Raw genomic sequence first — 27,939 nt, 5'->3', positions numbered from 1 at the left:
TCCAGATTTTGGGAAAGCTTGCAAGAAGCTTTAGGAATGAAGTTGAGGTTGAGTTCAGCTTATCATCCTCAGACAGATGGTCAGTCGGAGAGGACGATACAATCCTTAGAGGATTTGTTGAGGGCTTGTGTTTTGGAGCAAAACGTGAATTGGGATTCTTGTTTGCCGTTGGTAGAGTTTACATACAACAACAGTTACCATTCTAGTATCGGAATGGCACCGTTTGAGGCTTTGTATGGGAGAAGGTGTAGGACACCTCTGTGTTGGTATGAAACTGGAGAAGGTGCAATTCTTGGACCAAAGATTGTACAAGAAACAACGGAGAAGATTCGGATGATTCGTGAGAAGATGAAAGCGTCTCAGAGTCGACAGAAGAGTTATCATGATAAGAGGAGGAAGGACATTGAATTCCAAGAAGGGGATCATGTATTCCTACGAGTTACATCGACTACTGGAGTAGGACGTGCGTTGAAGTCAAGGAAGTTGACGTCGAGGTTTATTGGGCCGTTTGAGATTTTGAAGCGAGTTGGGAAAGTTGCGTATAGGATTGCATTACCGCCATCATTGGCGAATTTGCACGATGTTTTCCATGTATCACAGTTGCGCAAGTATGTGTCTGTTCCGACACACGTGATTGAATCGGACGATGTTCAAGTGAGGGATGACTTGACCATCGAGACTGTGCCTTTGAGAATCGAAGGAAGAGAAGTGAAGAGGTTGAGAAACAAAGAGATTGCATCCGTGAAAGTCGTGTGGGGAGGACCGGCTGGAGAGAATGCAACGTGGGAGCTGGAAAGCAAGATGAGAGATTCTTATCCCGATCTGTTTCTAGGTAATTTCGAGGGCGAAATTCTTTTAAGGGGGGTAGGATTGTAACGACCCATTTTTCGTATTCGTATATTTTATTAAATGTTATTTTATTTATTAATTGGCTTTTATTATTTTAGTGAGCGACGAATAATTATTTAGCCGAGCGTAAGTTATTAGACGCGAGAACCTTTGTTTTGGGCTTAATGGGCGTGAGAGGCCATTTGGGCCTAAGCCAATTGGGCTTGGTTCATGACAATAGAAAGTAGTATAAGTAGCAAGTCAAACCCATGAATAGTATCATAACTTAATTTCTTTGAGTGAGCAAGAGCAAGAACAAGCTAAGCTAGGGTTTTGGCTAGGAGATCACGAGCAAGAGAGAAGAGGAAAGGCTAGGAATCATCACCAAACTTAAGGTAAGAGATTAGAATTCATGATTCTTGAGTGGCAAGGAGAGGGGAGATTGTCTATGTCTCCATTCCCGAACTCTCCCACTCAATTTCTTTTAGACTTTTGATTAAGCTTTTGTATGTGAGTGTGATGTTCTTCATCATCACTTTGTATGTGTTAATCACTAGCTTGATTCCATGAAAAATATGTATGTGTTTGAATCATGTTTGAAAAGTTTATGAAAGTTGCTTAAAACCCAAGAAATTGGCATGATTTTGATTGTTTGATGTATTTGGATGTTTGGAAGGGATGATTAATGTTCCTTGACACCATATATGTTAGAAATTGCTGTTTATAAGAATTTATAACATGTTTGAATGAATTTTTGAGCTGATTCAATGTTAAACCGCCTTAAGAAAACTCAAGAACATATATTTTTCTGGTGTAGTTCGCTAAGCGACCAGGACGCGAACCTGCTCGCCACAACTCGCTATCTATTCGCCATGCACCTGTAATCCTCTGACGTAGTTCGCTGCAGCGAACTGAGCTTCGCTTAGCGAATAGTTCGCTACCTGTTCGCTACTGCTTCGCTTAGCGAACAGTACTGAACCTTCAACTTTTGTTAATGGTTGTAAGTGTAATTAGGCACTTGTAATATGGTTTAAGGGTATCCTTACATGATTGTTGATACATGTTGATACTGTTAATGCTTATTGTTAATCGTAATATGATTGATAAACGTGTATGCAATAAGTTGCAGTTTAGAGTGAGTAATGTGATGTTTTGGCATTAATTTGCAATGTTAAGCGAATGTGTTAGGATTGTGTTCCCGCATTCATAAAAGAGTAGCTTCGAGCTAGAGAATATCATATGGTTGATATGTGTATACATACATGCATTCATGATTGTATGTGAACATTGGAAACTTGGGTTCCAATAACGAAAATGGATTATGTGTCCATAATGAAGCCGAGGATCGAATTAGATGAATCCATGAGTCCAGAGTTGCTATCCAACAGGATATAAAACTGTGTTGACTTATCCAAGGGAGATAAGATGGTTCGGTAAGTTCCGACATATCCAGCAAGATATAAAACTGTTCTTGGTCCACCGTTGGTGAGACACCTTGGTACCACATGCATTTAGTTATGTCTAGGGATGGCATGACAGTGAATTGATTGGCATTAGATACCTTAGGGTAAATGCGCATATATTTGATAAATGGTATGTGACATTATCTGGTTGAATTGTGTTGAACTTTATTAATTGATAATTGTTTAGTGCGATGTTTTGGCGTGAGTTAGAATATGTATGATGTAGTTCGAAAGTGTAAGACCTTTCTTATGCTCGTATGTTATGCGATTATGTTTTCTAACTCTCTGCTTTGTGTTATTTGCTGGACCTTTGGGGGTTCAGATATTCAGGTTGAGGACTGTGCCGACGTTTAGACTGCTGTTTTAGCTTGGTGTTGAAGTACCTTTTGGTGAGGAGACTTAGCATAGATTTCTCCTTTTAGTGCTAGCTTTTGGCTAGAGTTTGTAAATAGTAAATGCTCTGGTAATGTAACATCGAGTCGGGGTTTACGCTTGGCTTACATCGTATATCGGTGTTACCTTTTTGATTTGCTAGTTCTTGTATAAGTGACATCCTTAGGGATGAATATGGCTTATGTATATATATATGCAGGCTTGGTTAGTTTGAATCCGCTGTTGCTTTTCATGTTAAACTTCATGACGCTCTGTGTGTATGCTTGTGTTTTAATTACCGCGTGGCACTCTGCCTTTACACTTGTTAAAAAGTTTTTAAAATTACGTTTTTAAGGGTAGTATGGGTTAGGGTGTTACACATCACGCGCTGCGTAAAGCCTGGAGAAAGAAGGACTCTCTGACTAGTGATTACGCGCCGCGTGATGGCCATCACGCGCGGCGTGGCCTTTATGAAAGAAGTTCTTGACCGTTACAATTTGTACCATGGGCGGCGTAGCAGGGGTCACGCGCGGTTTGACTGTACAGGAAAGCGTGTAAAATTTGAATTTCTTCATCTTCTCAACCACTCCATCAATCCTATCATCAATACACACGTTTTCTCACGCGAAAAACTCCATTGTTAACCCATTTTCATCCTGCAAACCTCTCCAATTTCATCTCTAATCACCTTCAATCATCTCATTCCTTCATACTCACACAAAACCCATCTCAACCACTCCAATTCCACTTCCAATTTCTCATTTCACCACTTTCCCGAAATCAACCCATTTCAACCTCCACTCTCAAAATGTTGACAAGGTTAACCGGAAAGTCTAAGAAGAGTGACAACAATCCTCCACAAGAACCACCAAAGAAGAAGAGGTCAAAGATGAGTGCAAGCAAAGGCCAATCTTCTCGGTCTAATCAACCTTCTAGTGAAGCATCTCCTCCTCGCCGGAGCAATGTGACTCAGCCACAGGTCCACCCACACTTCATTAGTGCAGTTCATGAGAAAAGGTACACAAAAATCCAAACCTTTACTATTAATCAAGAAAAAGGTTTTGGAGAGGATTTATTGAAAGATGTTGCTGAGATAGGAAATGAGATTAAGTCTAGAAAATGGGTGAAGTTTAATAAGTTGATGATTAAAGATGAAGCTAATCCTGGTAATCAGATGTGGGTTAGGGAATTTCTCGCAAATGCTTACTTACCTGACCAGTCTTCGCATTCGGAGTATTATTCGACGGTTAGGGGAATTAGAGTGTATTATTCCGCGGCTCATATTAACACTTTGCTTGGTTGTCGTGTGAGAGGTGCTTGTGAGTTGGTATCCGAGAAGGAAAGAATTGCTAATGGTGGTCTCGTGGTGAGGGAAAAGGCAATTGTTTGTAGGCCTGGTGCTATGTGGCTGCCACACTCGCCCACGTCTCTTCCGACTAGGTTGAGTTTGACGAGTTTTAACCCTATTCATCGTGCTAGGGGTGAGTTTTGGCTTAAGAATGTCAGAGTGGTTGGTAATAACTCTGAAATTCAGCTTGATAATGTTGTTGCTGTTCGATTATTAGCTGAGGGGCGTTACGTTGATCTTGGTCTTTGGTTACAAAACGATCTACATGAAATGGCGAATAATAATAATCCAACTTTTACTTTGGGGCATTGCAATCTGATTGCTGCTTTGTGTAGAGCAAGCAATGTCCCAATGTGTGTGCAAGAAGGTGACTTACATCCTATCCGTCCACTATCTTTATCATACTTTGTGAAGAGATTTGAAAGAGGTCCAATAGTGCCCCGTGGTGAAGGGAATGTTGCAAGGGAAGAGGCATTGAGAGAAGAAGAAGAAATCAACAGGTTTGAAGAAGGCAACCATCCGAATCAACATGGGGATCCGGTACATGAGCCTCAAGAGATACCGGAACAGGCTCCTCTTTATTCTCACGATGTCAACCAGCTTGCCTCTATGTTGCATCAGATGGAAATTTCACAGTACTCCGGGCTTCCTAATCTTTACTTTGATACTGCCTCTTCCATGTACACCGAGGCGATGGCTTATCGATCTACCTTCCCTCCTCCTACTTTTGGGACTTTGTATCCAGTTGATGCTGATTGGGAGGCACATCAGGCGAGGGAGCTGACATCATTTCAGGCCAGACAAGCTTACAATTCTGGTTTGAGAGCTTCGGAGTTAGCTGAGGTTGAGAGGCGCCGCCGGGCTGAGCAGGAGGAGGCTGCTGCTATGGAGAGGGAGATGTTGGATGTTGATGGGCTGAATTTGAACTTGAATAGCCCTTTCACAAATTATTTCAGTGTCCAGCCGGATGACACCGCTTGATGTTCTTGGTTATGGTTTTCTTCTACTGCTGCTACTCTATTTCTACTTTTTCGTTCTACTACTTTACTTTTGATGGTCTGTAATAATTGCTTAATGTTGCTTGGATTTGGCTGGATTTGTACTATTTTTAACTTTGAACTTGAATCTTGTCTTGTTTGATTGTGGAATGATTTTTACTTTTAGAATTTGTTTCAATATTTTGGCATGTTCCTTCTAGTTACTTGAGTATCAATTGCTTGATTGTCTCCGTGTGTAATTTGTGAAACTTGCAGTTCAATAGCTTGTTGCACTCATGTGATCAAGAGGCAAAGGAAGGGAACGCACACTTTTTGACCGGTTCTTTGATTCGACCCAACCGTGAGGTATCGAGCCAAACACTCTTTTTCCTTCTATGTGTGATATCCACTCGTGTATTGTCTCTCGATTTTGCTTGTCGTCTTTTTATTTGATTGGTACTTTTGTAGCACACACGAGGCATGTTCCTTGGTACCTTTGAGCTTTTCTATCCACCCTTACATATATATATCTTTTGTTTACCCAATTTGAGCTAAAAAAGAAAATGTTATTTTGCAAAACCTTAAGAAATTTTTGATGTAAAAAAGGAATGACGTTCTTGGAGGTTAGGCACCTAATTAGTGGTTGATGCGCATTGTTCACCACTAAGTTTGGGGTTGCTCTTTGGAATTAGCAACAAATAAAGTTTGGGGTGAGGGTAGAACTTATAAAAAGTTTTGATTGAAAAATTTCAAAATTTGCAAGGCTTTAGTCATGAGAAAGAAAGAAGAAAAAAAGAGAATGAAGAAAAGATTGAAAAGAAAAAAAAATATATGATTGTTGTAAAAGAAAAAAGAAAAAGAAAGAAAAGAGAAGTGATAGCCTTGAATTTCAAGAAGAATAGCAAAACTTATGTGTTGAAATGAAAAAAGTTCTCTAGTCCACTATGTTTCAAAAATAGGGGTTTTGGTTTATGAAAATTTTTGACCTTAGGGGGATCTAACTCCAAGTTTTTCTACTACTTATCCCAAAAAGTCACCATCCACCCTAGCCAAGCCACATTATAACCCTAAAAGACCTCTAAAGTGTGTGCACAAAGTGAACCGAATGAATTCTTAGACTACTTGCAAAATTATTGTTGACTTGCATTGATGTGTTGATTTGAGTGAATTACCATAATTGAAGAGTGTATGTGAGTAGTGTGATGAAATCATAGAGCCTTGGTTGAAAAGGGTGAATTACTTGAAAATGCCTTGCGGGAACGATTGTGCAATTGAGCATTGTTTGCAGGTGGATCATTGATCATCAGGTGATTCTCACGTATGTATGATTCGAGTGAATCTAAGGAAAATGCCAAAGTCTTGACACAAAAGCTTGAGGTAAAAGTTGTTTCCTTGAGGACAAGGAAAGGTTTAAGTTTGGGGTTGTGATGACGGATCGTCACACTCTCTAATCCATGCCTATTTTAGCAACATTAAATGTATTTTAGTAGGTTTTAAGCAATAAATTCAAGAGAAATCTACTCGGAAGCAGGGTTACTTGTTCTGCAAGAAAAGCAGGATTTTAAGCAGGAAAATATGATTTTCACTACGCTGGGGGCGTAGCCCATCACGCGCTGCGTGATGGAGATCTCAGAGAGCCAAGTTTTTCACCTTGATCACGCGCGGCGTGATGCCTATCACGCGCGGCGTGTAGCTTTGATCAGAATTGGATTGCTCTCTGACTTGATCACGCGCGGCGTGACATCGACCACGCGCGGCGTGAAGAATGAAGGATAACTACGCCGGGGGCGTGGAGCTATCACGCGCGGCGTGAAGGTTGCAGAGTTGAAGATCAGAGACCTCAGATTTTATCACGCGCCGCGTGAGACCGTTACACGTGAGGCGTAGTTGAAGGAGGTGCAACCACGCGCGGCGTGATAGATCTGGCGCGCGGCGTGGCTGCGATTATTATATAAGGAAACTGCATTTTCTGGTTGAGGGGTTGGAAAATCTGCTACATTTCATCTACTTTCTGGTTTTGGGAGCTTTCATCGTTGGATCCAGAACTTCATAGGATAGCTTCAAGCACCTCAATAGCATGGATTCTCAAGCCATGAAGTTGAAGCGAGGACGCGAACGAAGCAACATGAGGAGCTAGACTTCTTGTGGAGGTAGGATCTAGGATAGCTTAGGATGTAGATGGATCTAATGTAATCTGCTATATTGTAAGAATTTACTCTTTTTCATAGTGTTCACTTAATGCAAATTTGTACTTAATGCTTTATAATCCTTCACTAGTGTTATAATGATGTTGAGTTAAGTCACGTATGAGAATATTGGTTTAATTTCTGAACTGAATTGCATTGAGCACTCGAGTGTTTCCGGTCGAGAGATTGAAACATAGAGTGTAGCGAACGATCGACGCGCTTTCATATCATTCGTTGTAGGTAGCTTACACCCGAGAGATCGGGGGAGTATCGACAACGAATAGAGTGAATTTTGACAAGAGATTGCGATTCACTAATTTGTTGATCCAGTTGTGAACACTTGAGTAATTTCATATGATACGGTAGATTGCATGTGATTTAGCTATAGACTAGGTGATTCCGATGATTCTACCTCGCTTTTCCACTTATTACAAAGCACGTTTTTCTACCAATTAATCACTCAAACAAACCCCCAATTTATGTTTATTATTGCATGATGTTTATGAACACTATTAGACTCGTTTAGTCACAGAATCCCTGTGAATCGATATTTTTATTACTACGTGGCAAATTCGTACACTTGCGAATAGTCCATCATATGTGAAAGAAAAATTGTCGCTTAGAAATATTCTAAGTAGACTTGTATATGATTGTGATTCATGAAATATTTTTGAGATACCATAAATTAAAATATGGTATATTGTGGATTATCCATTGTATTAAAATAATACAATGATGTTTAGTGAAATTGTGAATTATCCATTGTATTAAAATAATACAATGATGTTTAGTGAAATTCGTTTATGAGAAAATATATCTCTATGCGGAATTATAAATTGTCCTTATTATGGAGGCACTGTCACTTGAAATTATTCAAGTAGACCAGAATAAAAATTCACTTATCCTACCAAATGTGGGGATGATATCGCTTGATAGTCTTTCAAGTAGACCTGGTGAATTATATATGATGAAAGTCAGTTTGATAACATATGAGATATCACTTAAAGTGATGAGCCATTGTATTAAAATAATACAATGATGTTAATCAGATAAGAGCCAATAAGAATAAAATCAATAAGTGAATTTAACTGTTCTAAGTGAGAATGTTGTCGCTTAGTTAACTAAGAAGACATGTATAGATTTATTTTAGAGAACAAGTTTATTGTTATAGAGTTGAATAAATATATGAGATTGATTGACTTAGAGACGTCTTAGTCAATATTACTTGATGAAAGAAAATTATGTCTTCATCATTTGTGTAAAGTACGTACTGAAAAAGCCCCTGTGAAGAAATAATTTTGTGACACATCGAGAGGAATTGGACTTAAGCCATTTGAAATCAACAAGTGATAGGAACCCAACCTTTGTGATTGGAGATCCCATGAATAAGGTTCATATGGGTAAGAACAAGTTACTTGTTAGATCTGCTAGCACCAAAAATTAGTTAATTAATTTTTGTCTTAGTCCTTTTCCTATGGTGTGAGTGAGAAAGTGCTAGATTCTGCATTATTGAGAGGGTAAGCAATAAAGCTTTTAATGATTTTCATATCCCTTATGGGTGGTGTATGATTTGCAGCATACACTTGATGAAATCACCTATGTGAGTGTCAAGTGGGGCCGCTTGTATGAGATCTTGGCGAAATCTCTAGAGCACTCATGAATGAATCCAGGCACGCGCACGGCCTATTCGCACAACACAACGGCAACAGCAGGAACTGTGGGGTGTAATGCGATTGGTAGACCGCTAACACACGCTAAGTATCATTGGTTCATATAGTTTGCTACACCAATGTTATTGTGTGTTAAGTACTATCAGTCTAGGACTGGTTCATATAGCTTGCTACACCAGTTTGATGCATTACATCAATGATGTTAATCCAGGAAATGTTTTTTGAATATTCCTCTAAACTTTAAAATAAATTGTGGGGGATTGTTGTATATTTTGACAAAATAATTTATTTTAAAGTCCTTTTAATATTATATAATTATCATCATTATTATTAATAAATTGTTAACGTTTTACTTGGTCAATAAACACTCCTAGTTAATAGCTACATGATGGTTACAATGAAAAAAAAAAATTCTCTCATGTATATATATTTGTACGTGGATTAAGAAAAAAAAGAGTGCATATACATGATTGATCTTGGGCACATAGAGTTTTCAACATAAACCAATATTATCTTTCCTTATAAATTGAGGTGTTATTTTCCTGGATTACATCACCGGTGTCTATTAATTCTTGTCAGTTCTGTCACTTCGGATATGATTCATACCCGGGAAGGACCTGTTGAATCCTGGGGGATTTGCGCTTAATGAGGTGATAAATCCTTAAGGACAGCACGCTATTATATTACGGTTGAGTATTTTGCAGGTCGTTCATGGTTTGTGCAATCGCGATGAAATTACTTTACAGTTGCCACATCAATCACCGCAATAACAAGACAAGTTTATATGAATTTTATTTCAATTTATTCTATATAATTTTTGTTGAGTTATTTAAATTTATATGTGATTTATTATTGTGAATAGGTCCAATTTTTTTTACAACACAATTTTCCTCTTCTTCTTCCTCTTCTTCTTCTTCTTCTTCTTCTTCTTCTGTAATTCTCTCCTTTTTTTTCTTTTGTGTTCTCCTTGATACCTTTGATTCTCTTTTTGGTAGTTTTTACTGGAACTGTGAGAACAACAACATTTTCCTTTTTCCTTGATTCTCTTATTTTGATAGTTTTTCCTCTAATCCCTTCATCAATCTTTTCCACTGCTACCTATTGTTCAAACAGTTTTTTTCCTATATAACAATTAGTATGTTTTTGTATTGTTCTATGATGGTGTTGTGATGTTATTTTTGTTCCTCTATGAATAACAGTTTTTTTTTTTCTTGGTGTGATTGCTCTTTTTTTTTTGTCTAAAAAAATTATGTTTCATTTTATTGTTGTTACGTTGATGTTGTTATGCATCTCTTTGTGTTTTTGGTACCGATAATTTTGTTGCAAGTATATATGCAGGGAAAGGGTCTTGGTTATGTCAGGCTGATGCTTTTTTGTCATGTCGGTGGTGTTGGCTAATGTATTTGTTGGTTTGAAGACTAACAAATTAAATTGCAATTTTGTCATTTAATTATATATATATATATATATATATATATATATATATATATATATATATATATATATATATATATACTATCATATGAGCTATTATCGGACGTGTATCAAACACGAGATATGATAAAATAACGATATCTCGTTTATTATCATGTGACCATCAAACACATGATAGGATACATGTTTATCCCGTCTATATCATATCATGTCTTTATCCACCTTAAGTCCTGTTGATAATTGTAAATTTTCACTTCATAAAAAGAGGATCGGAATCAATGAAGATAAAGACATTGTAGAAAAATAGAAGGCAGAATAAAACGATCAAGACTCTAACCAAAGAATATCTAATTCTAAAACCCTAGTTACTCATATAAGCAGCCTAATACATTCTCTCATCTTTTTGCAGTCTTCCCACACGGTGTATCATATCTTGTCAATATCCCAACCATCAAACGGGCATGGTTTGAACAAAACCAGAGTGGAGTCTCTCAATTTGGTGAGAAAATTGAGTAAGTAATGTGGTTAAATCCTGTCCCTCTATTTCATCTCATAACAAATCAAGGGTCAAATATTAAAACGCATTTTTTCTTTTGCTTTCAGATTAATTTTCTTTTTACTTTCTCCTTCTTCTACCTTTCATCTTTCTTTTCCTCCATTTTTCTGCATTTTTCTCACTTCTCCAATTGCACACCCAATGAAGCTTCATCATCTCTCTTGATGACAAAACTTTATATAGAACAGTTTCTACTAACTTGTCAAATATTTAACAACAATGTGTATACCCAAAAATCGACTCACAACCCTCCCACTTTGGTAACCTCCACCAACCGCCTAAAAACACCAATTAGTATCCAAAGAAGGAAAATTTGTTTTGTTAAAATTACAGATAGAAATAAGCACATGTGGTGTCGATTGAGCTCCTCCCCACAAATTTTGTCTGCAAAAATGAATAATAACAAAGCAGTGTGAAATTCATAATAAGAGAGGGAAGGAATAATGACGATACAGAGAAGCCCCCTATTGTCTCGCGGCGTCTGGATCTGTCATTGACAGCCACTTCGGCTTCTACCTCGCGCTGCTGTGCGCGGCGGCCTCTTTGCCGGAGTGGGGCACCGCCGCATCAATGGAAGAGGGGAAAAACGAAAGAGAGAAAAAGATAATATGAAACATCATGGGTTTGCATCTTTTAATTATGTTCATTGATCTCTAATTAAATGAAATGGATCGTTGAGATTGCACCACATTATTTCCACAATTTTCTCACCAAATTGAGAGAGAGAATCCACTCTCAAACAAAACAAAACAAAACATTCATTTATTTGACTGATTGGTTCCAACTTTGACTAAAACTGCCACTTTCCCCATAAATAACCAAAACTGTGAAAGAAAGAATAAAAATTTCATAAATGAAAAAAAGTTGCTACTACATTTAACTTAATCACAACACTAATTAATTAAGATGATGAAGCCTTAAATTTGTAGTACTTATCAACAGCAACAGAAACATCCCAAGTACAACTTAGTCCTTTTGGAATTGTCACAAGATCTCCAGCACCAAACTCTACAAATTCTGATGACCCTTTTGTGTATACTATCACTTTTCCTTTCAATAAATAGCATGTCTCCTCTGCATCAAATTTTAATTGGTATTTACCTGGTGAACACCCCCATCTTTTCATTTTTGCAAAACACACCTCCCAAGGAAAGAAAAAAGAAACATAAAATTAATATTTCTATAACATGAATTTAATAAATAAAAAAATAATAAGAGAGAAAATATGGACATACTTGGGCCAGCACTTGATGTTCAATTCGGCCAGGCGCGATTCGGAAGGATTGCTTTCTATGTTGATTATAAGGTTTGAGTTGGAATTTGAAGCCATTGAAGCAAAATTAAGGAGTTTGTGTTACGCTTTTTGGCTACACATGAAAAATTGTGAGATTTTGAAGAGAAAAAAGAAAGGAATCTTTGTGCAGTGTTAAGAACAGGATAAGAGGTTGAATTATAGGAATATGAGGATGGATGTTGGTTTGGTTGGGGAGTATGTTATTTAAGAAACAATACCTATCACATCATGACCACTATGCATCACTGTTTTTTTTCAACAAAATCATTTAATGCATCTTCACCTCCTGGGGGAATATGGATCATGGATGTGTAATTGAAAGGAATTAGATTCTATTCTAAAAATGAAAAAGGAATATAATAATTAGTTAATTTTTAAATATACAAAGTTTTATGCAGATGGATTTATTCTGCCAAAAACAAAATGTTGATGGATTATAACCTATAGTTTTATGATCTCGTCTCATGTGCATGTGAATAAGTAAGACAAATCTTGCACTATACATAAATTTGTTTTTTTCTTTTTCGGAGTAACAAATCTTACTATTGAATCAAATGAGATATGATGTGATATATTGATCAAATAATAAAAATAAATTTGTTCATGATATAAAACATTACTTACTTATGTACCGCTACTAACTTGCCCTAAATTAAAACAGTTTGTTTTTATATTTCCCAATTTTAAAAATGCATCCATGTGTGGAATTATGATTGGTTGTGGCGAGGAATCACATGCATTCATGCACTCAGTATATCGGTGACAATAAATTTGGAGGATAATAGTTGTATTATGCATAACTAGCGGGTCAGACAAAAAAAAGATTTATTAATAAAAGACATGTCTTATTTTATTGTGAATTTATTAATAAAAGATTTGTATTGCTAAAAAAAATAAAGGTATTATTGGTATTATGAAAGAAGAAGAAGAAGAAGAAGATAACGTTCTTTTGATACGCCTAAGAAGAAGAAGAAGAAGAATAAAGGTTTGATCCCAACCATCATATGTTTTTTTTACACATGGCACGCATCCATGCAACCAATAGGCTAAATGGAGGCTACTTCAAATGGAGGGAACCTGAAGTCGGCCAGAAGATGGTTTACAAATAAGAGCAATGCTAGCGTCACTCATTCTAACAAACGCTTTCAAACACACCCTCTGTTATATAGCCACGTCACTATTTTCATTAAGTTGTGCAATTGAAATTTTTTTTTGAATCCACAACTCATTCTCTCTCTCTCTCTCTCTCTCTCTCTAAGTAACCGGCCTCACCATCTCTCAACCTCACCCACACTCGTCATTCCGCCGCACCTGTAAATCACACTCTTTTCGACGACGAAGGCAGATCCAATTTCCACCAAACATAAACATAATAGAACAATGAAAATTGCAAATTCGCAGAGTGTAAGACTTAGATCTGGTCTCCAATCATGTAACTGGTGCTTGTGGTGGTCGGAAAGCTCGAGAAAATTTTAGGGAGAAAAGGATCATTCTTACAAACCATGGTCGATGTGAATAGAAGAACAAAAATGTTAAAATGAGATGGAAAGAGATTATAATCTCTGTTGGAAAGAGGATTACATGTTGAAAGAATTGACTTGGCTATCATGGAATAGCTTGGATGGGTCACTGCTTGGTTGCGAGAATAACCACGAGAAAAGCAAAAAAATCAAAAGAAAAAGTAGAAATAAAAAGGTTTTGCTTTTCAAAAAAAAAAATTAAAAAGGTTAACAGATGCAACAGGTGAGCAGGTAAGCGAATAAAAAATTTGGAAACGTGGCATCATATCTGAGCGTGTGTTGGATGGCGTGTGTATAAATGTTTGTCCGTAGCACTCCTTTTACAAATAATTAAAAGCTAATCGCATCGAAAAACACATGAGTAAAAACAACAGAGCAGTATTAAAATGTATGTAAAAGCACATACATCAGGCATACATATGCAAGAAAGAGCCATTAAACTGTCCTCAGCAATCAAGTCAGCTCTTGTAGAATAACGCCAGTGGAATAAGATTTATCTATCATACTAATATGATCCAGAGTAAGCAAAAAGTAGTGAGGCATTTGTTCCTCCAAACCCAAAAGAGTTTGACATAGCTACTCTAATTGGCATCTCCTTTGAAGCAGTCAATGGCATGAAACCATCACCAAATACAGAATCTGGCTTTGTTAAATTAAGAGTCAATGGAGCAATTCCCTGTGATAAGAACATCAAAAGAAGTAAAGAACCACACTATTACATTAAGCATACAGGGTCTGGCTATATATTAAGCACAAATTCACAGTATGTGCAAAAATGCTTCCCCGCGACTTCTATGAAGCAAGCACACAAAATGCCAAAAAGTTGCTTACATGTCGTATTGCTAAAACAGAAAAAATTGCTTCAACAGCTCCAGCAGCGCCTAGGAGATGACCAATAGCCCCCTGAAATCATAGAAATTGTGGACATGACATATGACATAAACCAATTGTCAATGTTTACCCCATCCAAATTTTTCTTTTAATGGCATCTCCGTTACCGTAAATGAAAACTTACATCTAAGACGGGAAAAGTACTTAGATTACACAACCAAATAGATAAACATATAATTTGTAGAGTCATGCAGCTTGAAACCACTCTTACCTTGGTGGAGGAGAAGGCTAAAGCAGACGAGCTAGCATGGTCAGAGAATATGGTTTTGAATAGCATTTGCTTCTATTGCATCACCTGTATAAAGAATTCTGGTGTGAGATACTTCATGACCTAAGCATAATTATCTACTGCTGAAGTATTCAAACTAATAAAGATTCAAACTTAGATTGCTAGAATCAGTAAGGATCTTCTTCACTTGCCCAAATGTGTAGATGTAGCATGCGCATTTATGTAGCCTACATCAGAAGGATGAAGACCTGACTGAAATTTATCAAAAGGAAATCATTTAAAATGAAGATTGTCGAAACTATAGCTACGTCATAAATGCCTAAAGAAAACAACAATGATACAATATGAAATAAGAGTTTAATTTCATTAAGACTTAATTTCTCCTGAATAGGCATCTACAGCGCCCTCAAACAATAAATGCCAAAAGCACTTAAATATCAACTCCTATGCATGAGAATTTCATTCACTGTCAAGCTTTGCTAATATCTAACCAGTACTGGTTCTGGCAAAAGTTTGTCCTTGTGCACACACTTATTGCAATTGATAGATCTCACAGTGACAATGAAAGTGAAAAAGGTAGTGTGATAGGTTTGTTAGTTGACGGATTGTTAGTTAGTAGTTGAAGGCTGGGATAATTAGAGAAATAAGGGCATGCTGCCCGTTAATAGAATAGAGGTCAAGAGAGACAGGTTGTCATTTGAGAGAGCTGGGCTATTTGGACATAGGGAGGTTTGCAGACCCTAGAAATTCTGAGTTACCACTATTTCCGCTACAACTGCTATGGCTGAAACTGGAATAGATGCTGCTATTTCCCTAATAACAAAACTAGAATATTATTGCAGTTTTCATAGCGAATTCTTCAAAATCCGCTACGCTATAGTTCTTTTGTGAAGGGTGGTGGACAAATGATAATGATGAAACTCTAGCTCAGATGAACGAAGACTCAAGTTCCACTGCCAAATAGCCAACCTCGTATAGTAGCGACAGTGACATTGATTGTAGTCTTGCAACTCTAAAACCTTTGGTTGATGTCAACAATGATGGCCAGGCTTCCATTGCTAAAACCGCCAAACCTCGATGCTTGAATAGTGGCCAATGTTATGCCAAAATTAGGGACGAGGTGAAAACAAGTGTTATCACTCCCTTTCAAAACAACAACAAACTCTGGGAGAGGGCAAGAGCTAAGGCTGGAGTGTAACAACAAGGCATGACTTCTTAGAATTTGAATTTAGGCCTAACTTAACCCAAAAGCTAGGGGTGAGGATTACCCCACACTGATAACTATTGTTCATTTTATATCACTATCCAATGTATTCTTAATCAACACCCTCCTCATGCTCAGGAAATGACATCTAGAGTGTGAAATTTGTAGAACAATAGCATATATAAAATATCGGGGACAAAAGAAAGATAATAATCACAGCATGCAAACATGATAAGTGGGCAGCTCAGCCAACATAAAACCTCTAATGCTGCATCCAAATACAAATCAATATAGCATAATGAAAGAAACCTGTCTTAAAGCACGAGTCATGGCCAGAATGGCACCTCTCCCATCACTAGGAGGTTGAGTAATATGATATGCATCGCCTAGTCACAATCCATATGAAATGAAGTCAACCACATATAAAACTATGACTAGAAAGAAAATTTACATATCCTGCAACAAATTACCTGACATCCCATAGCCACGAATCTCTGCATAGATTTTGGCTTCTCGGTTTTTAGCATGCTCAAGTTCCTAAACAATAGGGGAACATATAAACATGAAATATGATATTATAAACAAAGGAGGTGAAGAGGAATTGGAGGGATAGATGATACACAATAATTTTTTAACTAACCTCCAAAACCAAGACTCCAGAACCTTCACCTATTCTGAGTAAAACCGCAACATAGACATAAGCAGCAAGACAAACAAACCAATAATTTGAAGTCAGAACATGAGCATTAAGTAAAATAAATGAATTATTATGATTGTAATAATAAACAAATACACACTCACACAAACCCGTCTCGACCACTATCGAAGGGTCGTGAAGCTTCCTGTGGGCTTGAGTTATATTTTGTACTCAAGGGTCGAGACCTGTAAGTTTCCAATACCAGTTTTGAAGTATCAGAGGGACAAAGGACAAAGAACTAATAAGGTGGTTGGCACTAACATAAAACAAAAGGCGCTGGTTATAATTTACCTGCAGAATCCTGCAATTGATAATGTATCAATGCTGGACTCCGTACCTCCAGTCACCATAACATCTGCATCCCCAAATTGAATCATTCTCATTGCATCACCAATAGAATGTGACCCAGTAGCACAAGCAGTGACTGCAGCATGATTTGGCCCCTGTATTCAGCAAGAGGGAAAAAGGTCAACTCGTGATTACTAATGATCGCAGAGGTCAACATAGAAATATATGTGAATAGCTCTGCAACGAAAACAACAAACTGACCTTCTCACATATCATCAGTTGTGCAGAGTCTAACATGTCACTGACAATTCCAGTTAGTTCGCCTGCCAATAGACACCCCCTGATTGGTTTTGAAGTTAGTTAAAATACAATGCAAGGGAATTGTCAATCGTCAAAAATTAGTTGAAATTAATGATATCAAATATTGCATACCGTTCTTTCCTTGTGTTCCTGCTCTGTGGGTAACCAATTAGAATCTTTAAGAGCTTCTTCATCAGCGGCACACACACAGTGCATATGCTATAAACCTTGTCATTGATCGATGTTCCTAAGGGAAATGTCACAATACTACAATGACATCAATAAAGCATAATAAGAAATGTAGCCAACTGAGTTTGTGTATCAAAAGTTTTCATTTTGAGATACTCCCTCCAAAGATAATGCCCTTACCCCACATTTCGCATCAATCAGTTGCTGCCACGTTTTATCCACTCCGAGATTAAAACATGATATGAGATTTTATCGCCAGTGCAGTGGAGCAGAGCAAAGCAAATAAAAGTGAAGGAGAATTATTACCAGGTTCTCCCGTTCTGTATGTATTCTGAAGTCGAAATCCCCCATGGCTGTATTTTAGTCAAAACAAAATTGGAGTGCAAATAAATCTAAACCAACGGCAGTAGTATGTATGACACGCCAAATAATCTCAATTGAAAAAATTGCATTTTCTCCAAATTAAAAATTGAAGAATTTATGTTTTTCTTCCAAAGTATGAATCAGTCAAAATATGCATAAGGTTTGCAGAAGCAGTACTTTGAAACTAAATAGAGATTTCGAACAAGCCTAAACTCTTTTAACAGTAACGAGATTCTAAAATTGTACATGATTAACTTCTATAATTGATTTATTATATGTATTTTACTTCAAATTTCACAGGGGGCTTCTTTGATAGTGTTAATTGCAGGAAGAAGAAGAAGAAGAACATTGTTGACCCATTCTGAGGCAATTTCATTATTGAAACATGCAGCAGTGACGGTGTGTTGTTTTGATAACGAAGGAAATCATTCGTATTCGTAAGAAGAGTTTGCAAGAGAGAACAAGATAACCACTGAACAGACTAATCGGCCATGTGCAGTTTGTAAACATTAAATACAATTTGTATCTATTCAAGGGCTGAGATTTATCTAGTCACACTCTCATTTTAAAATTACTCTGGTTGTCCGTTTGTCTTTCAGTCAAGGAATTTAATTTATATGCACCGTCGGTGTAAAGTTATTTTGCACATGCATTCAATAAAAAACTGACACATCATGTATGGTCATTAAAAACACATAATGTGTCACATTCATTATGTGACGTGGCAACGCGTCATTGGATGCATGTGTAAAAATAATTTACACCGACGGTGCACAACAATTAAACTCTTCAGTCAAGTGTAATTATTTTTGGATTTAATTGATATGCACTGACGGTGTAAAATAATTTTACACTGTCAACCAATACCAACCATGTTTTCCGCCACATCACCCCACTTCACCCCACTTTCTTGATATGACATGGCAAAATAATGGTTTTTTATTGGACGATAGTGTAAAACTATTTTACACCGTCGGTGCATATCAATTAAACTAATTATTTTTTATATATATTTATAATATAGGGGTCTCAGGGCACACGTGACGGCTTACATGTTCTCAAGAAAGTCTATATATATGGGAGGGATCAAATTACACCTTTGTAAATAATGTTACACCACTCAATAATGCTTTAACGAATATAAATTTTAAAAAATCCACAGTTTGATTGAAAGTTTATATCGTATAGATCATCTATGTTAAGTTTTATAAAAAATCTAAAATTGTTTGACATGTTTTTGAGATAGATCAAGCTTAACGATATTCAATAAAAACGCATAAACCATTAATCTTCATCGGTCTCAATAACATATCAAACGATTTTAGATTTTTTTTAAAAATTTAACATATATAATCTATACGATATAAGTTTTCAATCTAACGGTAGATTTTGTAAAATTTATATTCGATAAAGCGTTATTGAGCGGTATAACATTACTCAAATGTTACACCGATATAATTTGATTCCTCCATATATATATATATATATATATATATATATATATATATATATATATATATATATATATAGACACACACATAAGAGAAAGAGGGAGAACAATTGTTAATGAAATAATAAAGATGGAATTAATGTATAGTTAAAAGAAAATAATTGGATGATTAGATGTTAGTATGTTACCATTGTTTTGGTTGATTCTGAAATAATTAATTATTTTATATTTGTTTATGTGTTTATTTTATATTTTATATTTTTTAAAATTATTTTGGAACCCCATCATTTGGTTTAGTTATTAACAAAAATTGTTTAAAGAATCACTTGAAAATTTGTTTTTTTAATTTTAACATTCGTATGCATAGTATTTGGTTATTTTTCATACTTTGAATAATTTAGTTAATAAATCTCCATTTATATTGTTTATAATTTAAATATTTTTATTTACATTCCAGCATCACACGTTTTTCAAAAAATGTACTTCAATGATTTAATGAAAAACTATTTTTTAACCTTTAATTATCAGCAATTTTTTTTTAATAATTTTGGAACCCCATTATTTTGGTTGATTCTAAACCCATTAATTATTTTATATTTGTTTATGTGATTATTTTATATTGTATATTTTTTCTAATAATGTTGGAACCTCGTCGTTTTGTTTGCTTATTGAAAAAAATTTATGATAATTAAAGGTTACAAAATTGCTGATAATTAGAGATTAAGAAAATTAAGAACACAATCAACTACATAAACTTAAGTGGACAGTCTTAAATAAATAGAAATTGTGATTAATTCTACCGTTCAAATTTATTGAAAAACATGACTAACATATTAGGATTCCAAACTATTAATCACAATTGAAAGCAGCGCATGCTTTGGTGGTTGAAAGATTTTATTGTAAGTAAGGGATCCGAGTTTGATTCCCATTGTAGATAAATTTGTATATTTTTTTAATTTTTTTTAATAGCACCATAGTTCACTTTTTTTGGAGGGACTTAAACGCAGTTTTTTTTTTTTTTTTGTAAGCAGCTTTAAAGCAGTTTCTTGAAGTTGAACTTAAAGTGTGTCTCTATTTTTTTGTTTTTGGTACACTGGTGTTTTTTTTTTGTGTCTATTTTAAAAAAAAAAAAATTAGTAAAATAAAGTTAAAATAGAATTTTTTTTTATTTACAATGAAGTAGACGATCAAGATACCATGTAATAATGTATACTATCCAAACTTTTCATCACAAAACCAAAACTGAAAATACTAGTAGTAATTAGTAACCAAAACATTGTGTATTCCTTAAATTACAAGATTACAAGGCTAAAATCTAACAACTGATTTAATCTAATACCTCAAGTGTGTGTGATTTTGAAAAAATTATTTTAGGTAAAAATTGAATTAAATACATGAAATAATTTTATTTTATTTTTGGTTAGGCAATACATGAAATGATTTGTGTTTATATTAATTTATTCAATTAATTTGTGTTTCTCTAAATTTGTATTTCTGATAATTTTTAACTCCTTTTTTTTTGTTGGAAATTATATTAAAGAATAAAATGTTATAAAATTCTCTTTGCAGTGCAAACATTTACAATCTCATATTTAAATTAGAATATGCTTTGTATAAAAAATAATTTTAAGCAAAAATATTTAAACATTTCAAAATCAACTTTATAATTTTTTAAATCAAATTTCATGTTAATCCAAAAAGTTGGCAGTCAAAATATTTATTAACCTTGCCATAAAAAAAATTACTTACCATATTTAAATGTATAATTTTAAAACAAAAATTATAGAGATTTTGAAAAGAAAAAAAGAGAGATATTTTGTGTGTTTGCTACGATAGTAATGACAGTCTGTCATTCTATGTTTTGAGTAGCAATTTTATAGTATTTTAATAAGTTTTTAGATATAATTACATGGTTTAGAGATGATTCTAGCAAGAGTTGATACATCACAAAGAATTTGAAGATAAATTACAAAACGGGCAAATTTTTGGAAAAATCACACCGCAACTCATCAACATCATGGCACAATTATTAGCTACCAAGAATTGAAGATTTTATGAAGAATTATGGGACGATCGATCACTCAATCAACCGTTGCCGAATAGAAGAGTTACAAATAATATTTAATTTTATATTTTATATTATTTAGCATGTGTTAAATATATGACATGTAATACAATATTAGCCCAAGAAAAGAAGAAAAACGGTTTGCTGGCCCAAAAAGAAAGTAAAATTGTGATTGGCTTATGTGGCTAAAAGAAAACATTAGGTTTCATGGATAATATATATAAGGCATCACGCACAGCAGCAGACGAAAGGAAAAAAAAGGCGGAATCACGCAGGCTTTTGGAGAAGGAACGGAAGTGATAGAACGGCAGATACAACAACATATAGCTTCCTGGTTTATTTTCTCTCTTGATCACTCTATGTTGCTTATTAAATTAATTATGAGTAACTAAGTCTCTATTGATTAGAATTAGTAGATGATCTTCCTTGAATTGATTTGAACCATGTAAGTTGTTGAGGATCCTTGGGACCTTTTTAGTATTATTGTTATTCAGTTATTTCTGCGCTTAATGCTTTTTATGAATTGACGAATTTATGAATTGAATTTAGGAATCGAATGATTACTAACCATAACTTTTGAAACCTGAATCTGAAATAATTGTTTGGTCGATAGTCGTTTTAGAGATATCGGATTATTGTACTATGATAAATAGAATTAACGTGCATAAATCTTTCTATGAATTTGAATTGACCTAAGACATTAGGGAATTATTTTTATGGAAAAGGGTTCTTAGTCATTAACACTGGTCTGAACTATTTAGTTAATTCATCGTGACAATAAGAGTGAAGAGGAAGCCTAGGACCGCATTTACCAAATCATGAAGAGGAAGTGAATCGAAAATTCTAATCATCCGTTAATCTTTATTAAAAATCATCTCTTTAGTTTAATGTCTGAAAACCAAATATATGCCAAGCATACCCCCTTTTTATTTACGTCCTAAATACGATACAATTGTTTTGTCGATATTGGAACAATCCCTGCGGATACGAACTTTATAAATAAAAACGATACAATTGTTTTGTCGATATTGGAACAATCCCTGCGGATACGAACTTTATAAATTTTATTACTTAACGATAAGTTAGTACACTTGCTAATTTTGTCATCAGATAGAAATTATTTTTAAATAGCAAATTGTAATTTTTTTTTCACAAGATTTGATTCGTCAAAGGTTTTTACAAGAGGCCTCACTTTGTCGAATTTATCTCAATATTTGTGTCATTCCATGATTTCATATTGTTTAGCTTGAAAAAGCAATATCACCTTGTAATTTAGGATTATTTGTGTCATTCCATGATTTCGTTCCATGCTGACAGTTGGTTCATTCACCTTAAGTTACTAGAGACTTTTGTTTTGTCTTTTAGAATTAAATAAGAGTTTGTATGCCTAATTATTCTAAAATCATTTCCTATGGGTAAGGCTTATCCCCTTGTAAATTTTATTTAATAATAATAAGAGTTATAGGTGGAGGACGGAGAATAATAGAAGTGCCAATATAGTTGAGATATCTATTCATACCTTAATACCTAGATGCTCTTAATTTATAATAAAAATAAAAAATAAAAAAAATTTAAGAAAAGCTACTCAAAATAGCATATTATTTAAATAATCTTTTAGTTATTTTATGAGATTCTCATTATTAAAAACATATTCAACTAGACTACTTGACAAAAAAAAACATATTCAATAAACGGATGAAAAGTCTTAAAAAAAATTGTTTTATGCAATGCAATAATAACTTCAAGCATATTTTGTTTATAAATATTTTTATGACGGCATCTTAAAAAATAATATTACGTGACAAATGGCAATATAAGATTGATTTAAATTGTTTACGAGAAGAGAATGTAGTTTTTTTTTTTTGGTCAAAGAGAATGTAGTTTTTTTCTCTAATATAGTTAATGAATTCAAAAAGCTAATGGACGTTCATGTTAGAAGAAGTCAACATGTTGGAATAAGTTTTTCAACTCAAAGTGCGTAGAATGTAATATTAGAGACTAGACTACACACTCTCCAAACACCAAGAGTTTGATGAGATACGGTGACACCGCTAATTTTAGAAGCTCCAAAGTATATGCACTAAAGGGCGAGTCGATCAAGTTGTATATTGACTTCAGAAGGTACACAATTCCCCAGATAAGAACCTGGATTTCGACCTCCATGAAATCAAAACTCTGAATCCAGAAGATACACAACCAGAACTAGCAGCCTGAAAGACAAACAGGCTTGATGAAATGCATTGTCAATTGGTGCACTGCAGTTATATATGTCAAATTTCACTGTAAATCAAGCCACTAAGAAATTCCATTTAAATCCTTGAAACTGACTTTGTACACACAAGTTTAGATAAATAGAAACCTCAATTACTGCATAAATGAAAATGAAAGTACATATGAGATAGAACACAACACTTTCAGTTTGTGTTAGTTTTACTGTTCCTTGTGACCTGCACATCCATTAGCCTAGAGGCAAAGACTTCACTACATCCAACTAAGCAAAGCAAAACTACTACATCCAACTAAGCAAAGCAAAACTAAATTAGGCTATGCTACCGGCAACTATTATATCTAACTTACCATTATTACCTATGAGGATTAGTCAACATATAACACAAATCAGCTCTTAGCATGAGTTGATGAGAAGTTGAAACTTGCCACACAAATGACTCGGTCACAAAGACTGACTAAAAAACAAGTGACCATTGTATTGGCATCATTCCACTATAGGCAAATATGAACACTCCCATTGAAGACTGCACTTTGTTTGCTACCTTTAACTTATTCACCACCATAGAGATGAAAGCTCACTCGTATCAACATCAAATGGACTAGGATCTGGAGATGGTATGTTCAGTTCAAATGGCAAAACACCATCTGTTTCCATTGGACCAGTTTCTTTTCCCGAAAGCCAGTTTTCAAAATCAACAATTGTACTAGGTATATGAGAACTTTCACTTTCTGGTTCAACGCTTTCAATAAACTTCAGTAACTTATCCACATTAGGTGGTTGGTCTGTAGATCCTGTGCTTTGTAGAGGAGAGCGTTCAAATAGAGTGTTCAATTGAATAGTATTCTCTTCCCAACTTGGGTCAAATGCAGAAAATCTACCTGCAGTTATATTTTGGCTTTCTTCTTGTGGCTTTGGTTGGCAAGTGTCTTGACTTGTAATTCCGCTTTGTGTAATATTTCCATTAGCATTTATATTTTGACTTTTAATTTGAAGCTCATTTCCATGCTGATTGCTATTCAGGCACGCCACATAAGGAGCATTGTTGTTACCTTGCATACAAGTTTGATGGAAATTCTGGCTATGGTTTGATTGGGACAATGCTTGGCCATATTGGGTTTCGCGAGTCAAGGTATGCGGGTTGGCACAACTAGGACTGACCGGTGCTGAGCTTGAATGTGATAAAATTGATACATTTAAGGGATTTGAGAATCCTGTAGCGGAATGAATTTGTACTGAATTAACATGATTCTTGAAGGTAGGTGAATTACGAAATGGATGATTCGCTCCCAATATGTACCCCGTACAGCCTGCAAGCTCCTTGGACAACATAGGAGAACGGAGGAATCGTGGTCCTAAACTGCTTGCATCCCTTCCCCGCTCCCTTTGGATGGCATGATTACGTACACCCAGCATTTGCTTTGGTGCATAGTGAGACAGGTTTCTGTCTCTCGCCAAATTAGATCTTGATTCAAGATATCTACCATGGTTTGCATCATTTGGGATTGTTGGGTTGTTGGCTTTGGATACAGGGACATTAATTGGTCGAGAGATATGATTCTGCATACCAGAACTCAGTGAGAAGTGGGCATATGTTGCTTTTGGCCGAGAGACCTGATTTTGAGGTATACAGTTGAGTGAGGGAGTGTGCATTGCAGTTGATCTGGCTGCTTGATTCCGTAACACAGAAATCGGAGACAAGTGAGTAATATCACAAGGAAGATTTTCGTTACTTTGAGAACGTACCACACCGAGTGAAGTAGCATAATTAGTTGGAGCTGGTAACGGGGAACTCAGGGTACGCTTGAAATCTTTCCTCTGAAGTTTCCACACCTCAGTTTTATCATGTGCATGACAGTGATCTGAACTCGAAATGCCAGTGCCCCACTTTATACATGGTGCGAGGGAATCACAGACAAAACAGTGGCACTGCATATCATAAAAAAAATAAAAATAATGAGTGACGGAAAGGATAATGTTGAGTGTATCAGATACTACATAATAACAGTAATAAAAAAAATATAAAAAAATAAAAAAACTGGAGAAATTCTGAGTTTTGATATAGTCCAATATGTGATCTTTAGTTGTTGTTTACCTGGCCACAGTGTATCTCATGAGGAGTGGAAGAGAAAGGAAATTTAGCACAAAGATGTCGGGCATGAGGATAGTCTCTACATGCAACCTGTAAGTCACAAAAATAGAGTTCGTCTATGAAATACAACAGCTACATCTTCTCCCATAAGCAAAGAGAAGCGTTAAAATGGTAAATTTGAGAAGACAAATAAAGTGTTTTCTCATACACAATAGCCAAGATGCATGGCCAAGGATCAAGGTCTTCTTCTACCTTTTTGAACATTTCCTCAGCAATCTAAACTTGCCTCGTGGTAATTTCACACCCTACAAGAATTAGCTATGAGGCTAACCTTAGCAATGGCGTACAATGTACCATCTTGCGAAGAATTGACACTTTAGGAGAAAGTACTCCCTCAATTCCAAAAGAACAATCAAAAGCACATACATGATAATTTTGAGATACAATCCTATATATATATATATATATATATATATATATATATATATATATATATATATATATATATATATATATATATATATATATATATATATATATATATATATATATATATAAATCCACAAACAACCACATCACATCCCCTTGTCATTTCCTATGTAGCAGTAACACTTAAGATTGAAGGCGAGTCCACTGTTTGACACTGACACATGTGGTTATATTCGAATTATTACGATGTCTACGTGTTAGTGTTGTGTCTGTGTTTCATAGGTCATTTCATGAACAAAGACAATCCACACCGAAAGAAATTAACATTTAAGAAAACATGTTTTGTACACTCCAACTACCACTTAGTACATCTCATGTAATTTCTATAATCAAATAACACAAGTTGGGTGATCCACAATAAACCTCCCTAAAGCAATAACATGAATATGTACACTCTTTCTCTTTCCCAAAACAACACAAACATTATACTTTTATAATACAAATATGCATCAGCAAAATACACAATTACCATTTATTTATGGTGAGGCCTACTCTACCCCCTGACTAATGAGAACAAGCTACATGAATAGATTTGCATGTGTTACACACAACTAACTTGTAACCAACTTTTATTTCACATGCATATAGCTTGTTCTTATCGGTTTGATGGGTAAATACACCCAAATTATCAAAGGGGTAAATTAGAGAAATAACTAACAACAAATAAACTCAATCAAGGACATGCATACCTGACCCTTCTCTCCAACTACAACCAACTCGTCTGACCCAGTTGAATCCTCCTCATCAACAGAAGTAACGCCATTTTCAGGGTCACCCTCCAAAACCACACAGTCATCATCATCATCGTCATCAACACCATCATCATCATCATCATCATCATCAACAGCATCTTTTGAAGACTTTGACTTCAACTCTGGTGGTTTATTCTCATGAATGATAACAACATCAGAATCAGCGTCTGATTCATCATCAGAATTGAATAACAACTCTTGTATCCAATCTAAATCAGAACTTCTGGTTTCCTCTTTCAAACCCTCTTCTTCGTCAGAACTTATATCTAACACATCAGGCATGGCTACAACACTGCACAAAAATTAACAAATAAAAAAATAAATAACAAAAGCAGCAGCAGCAGCAACAAAAACAACAACTAGGTTTTCTTAGAAACCTTAAAAAGATGAAAATTTTAGAGCAGCCTCGTACTGGGTTTATGCCAGATATGACATAAAAAACCAAAGTATGAAAATTGGATTAGGTTGGCAGTGCAAAATAAGATGATTATGGTGAAGAATCCTTTTCAGCCCCTTCTATTTTTGGAGAAAGATAAATAAATAGATTTGTAATAGGTTTGGTTTAGAGAAGCAGAAAGGGTCGAATGATGGATTAGGTGCTTGATTTGGGTTCTGATATTGTGGATTTTTCAGGCAAAGTTAATTCAATTGAGGAAGAAGGAAATTGCAAAACCGTGAGAATTGGGGTAAGAGAGAGAGAGAGAGAGGAGAGAGGGTTCTGTCTGCAGTGCAAAAAATAAGGGTAAGCAAATGTGAAAATGGAAACAAAGATTGTATCAAAAAAAAAAAAAATGTGAAAATGGAGGAAAAATGTTTTATGTTTTTTATATAATAAAAATAAGGGTAAGACATGTTTTGGAGTCGGGATGGCAACGGGCGCTCATGGGTGCGGGTTTAACACTTAACAAGTTCATACCCGAAATCATTACCAAAACTCAAAGGTTGTTCGGTGGTAAAATAACACTCACGCCCACACTCATTGGGTTCGGGTTTTTTCCACCCAAACCCAAACCCGCAGCACATTTAAAAATAATTTACAAATTTAAGAAATTAAA

At 35.3% G+C, this 27,939-nt stretch overlaps 2 protein-coding genes and 1 pseudogene across 3 annotated transcripts; all 3 read right to left on the bottom strand.

Annotated features, from left to right (window-relative positions):
• Positions 1 to 11,569: 11,569 nt before the first annotated feature.
• On the bottom strand, positions 11,570 to 12,372 carry LOC123883623. The gene is made up of 2 exons (XM_045932520.1): positions 12,070 to 12,372; positions 11,570 to 11,952 (listed from the first exon to the last, which is right to left on the bottom strand). Exons 1-2 carry the CDS (start codon positions 12,162 to 12,164, stop codon positions 11,736 to 11,738), a joined length of 312 nt encoding a protein of 103 aa, XP_045788476.1. The 5' UTR covers positions 12,165 to 12,372; the 3' UTR covers positions 11,570 to 11,735.
• A 1,182-nt stretch (positions 12,373 to 13,554) lies between these two features.
• On the bottom strand, positions 13,555 to 18,302 carry LOC123902681 (annotated as a pseudogene).
• A 5,364-nt stretch (positions 18,303 to 23,666) lies between these two features.
• LOC123913843 lies at positions 23,667 to 27,684 on the bottom strand. 2 transcript variants are annotated; one of them, XM_045964732.1, is made up of 4 exons: positions 27,262 to 27,684; positions 26,822 to 27,176; positions 25,647 to 25,733; positions 23,667 to 25,480 (listed from the first exon to the last, which is right to left on the bottom strand). In XM_045964732.1, exons 2-4 carry the CDS (start codon positions 27,164 to 27,166, stop codon positions 24,107 to 24,109), a joined length of 1,806 nt encoding a protein of 601 aa, XP_045820688.1. In that variant the 5' UTR covers positions 27,167 to 27,176; positions 27,262 to 27,684; the 3' UTR covers positions 23,667 to 24,106. The 2 variants fall into 2 exon arrangements, with proteins under 2 accessions (XP_045820688.1, XP_045820680.1); XM_045964724.1 differs by having other exon boundaries at positions 27,297 to 27,632.
• Between the last annotated feature and the right edge of the window lie 255 nt (positions 27,685 to 27,939).

This window comes from Trifolium pratense, linkage group LG1 (genome assembly GCF_020283565.1).
Source record: "Trifolium pratense cultivar HEN17-A07 linkage group LG1, ARS_RC_1.1, whole genome shotgun sequence".
Taxonomy (NCBI): Eukaryota; Viridiplantae; Streptophyta; class Magnoliopsida; order Fabales; family Fabaceae; genus Trifolium; species Trifolium pratense.
Note: the sequence above shows the minus strand (reverse complement) of the source record. Positions and strands in the feature narration are given on the sequence as shown.

Bases quoted from the DNA above. Each gene is read 5' to 3' on its own strand.
- LOC123883623 (XM_045932520.1), bottom strand. From the start codon at position 12,164: ATGGCTTCAAATTCCAACTCAAACCTTATAATCAACATAGAAAGCAAT. The intron at 11,953-12,069 runs GTATGTCCATAT...AAAAATGAAAAG, and splicing joins AACATCAAGTGCTGGCCCAA to ATGGGGGTGTTCACCAGGTA.
- LOC123913843 (XM_045964732.1), bottom strand. From the start codon at position 27,166: ATGCCTGATGTGTTAGATATAAGTTCTGACGAAGAAGAGGGTTTGAAA. The intron at 25,734-26,821 runs GTATGCATGTCC...TGTGACTTACAG, and splicing joins TAGTTGGAGAGAAGGGTCAG to GTTGCATGTAGAGACTATCC. The intron at 25,481-25,646 runs GTAAACAACAAC...TATGATATGCAG, and splicing joins ATGAGATACACTGTGGCCAG to TGCCACTGTTTTGTCTGTGA.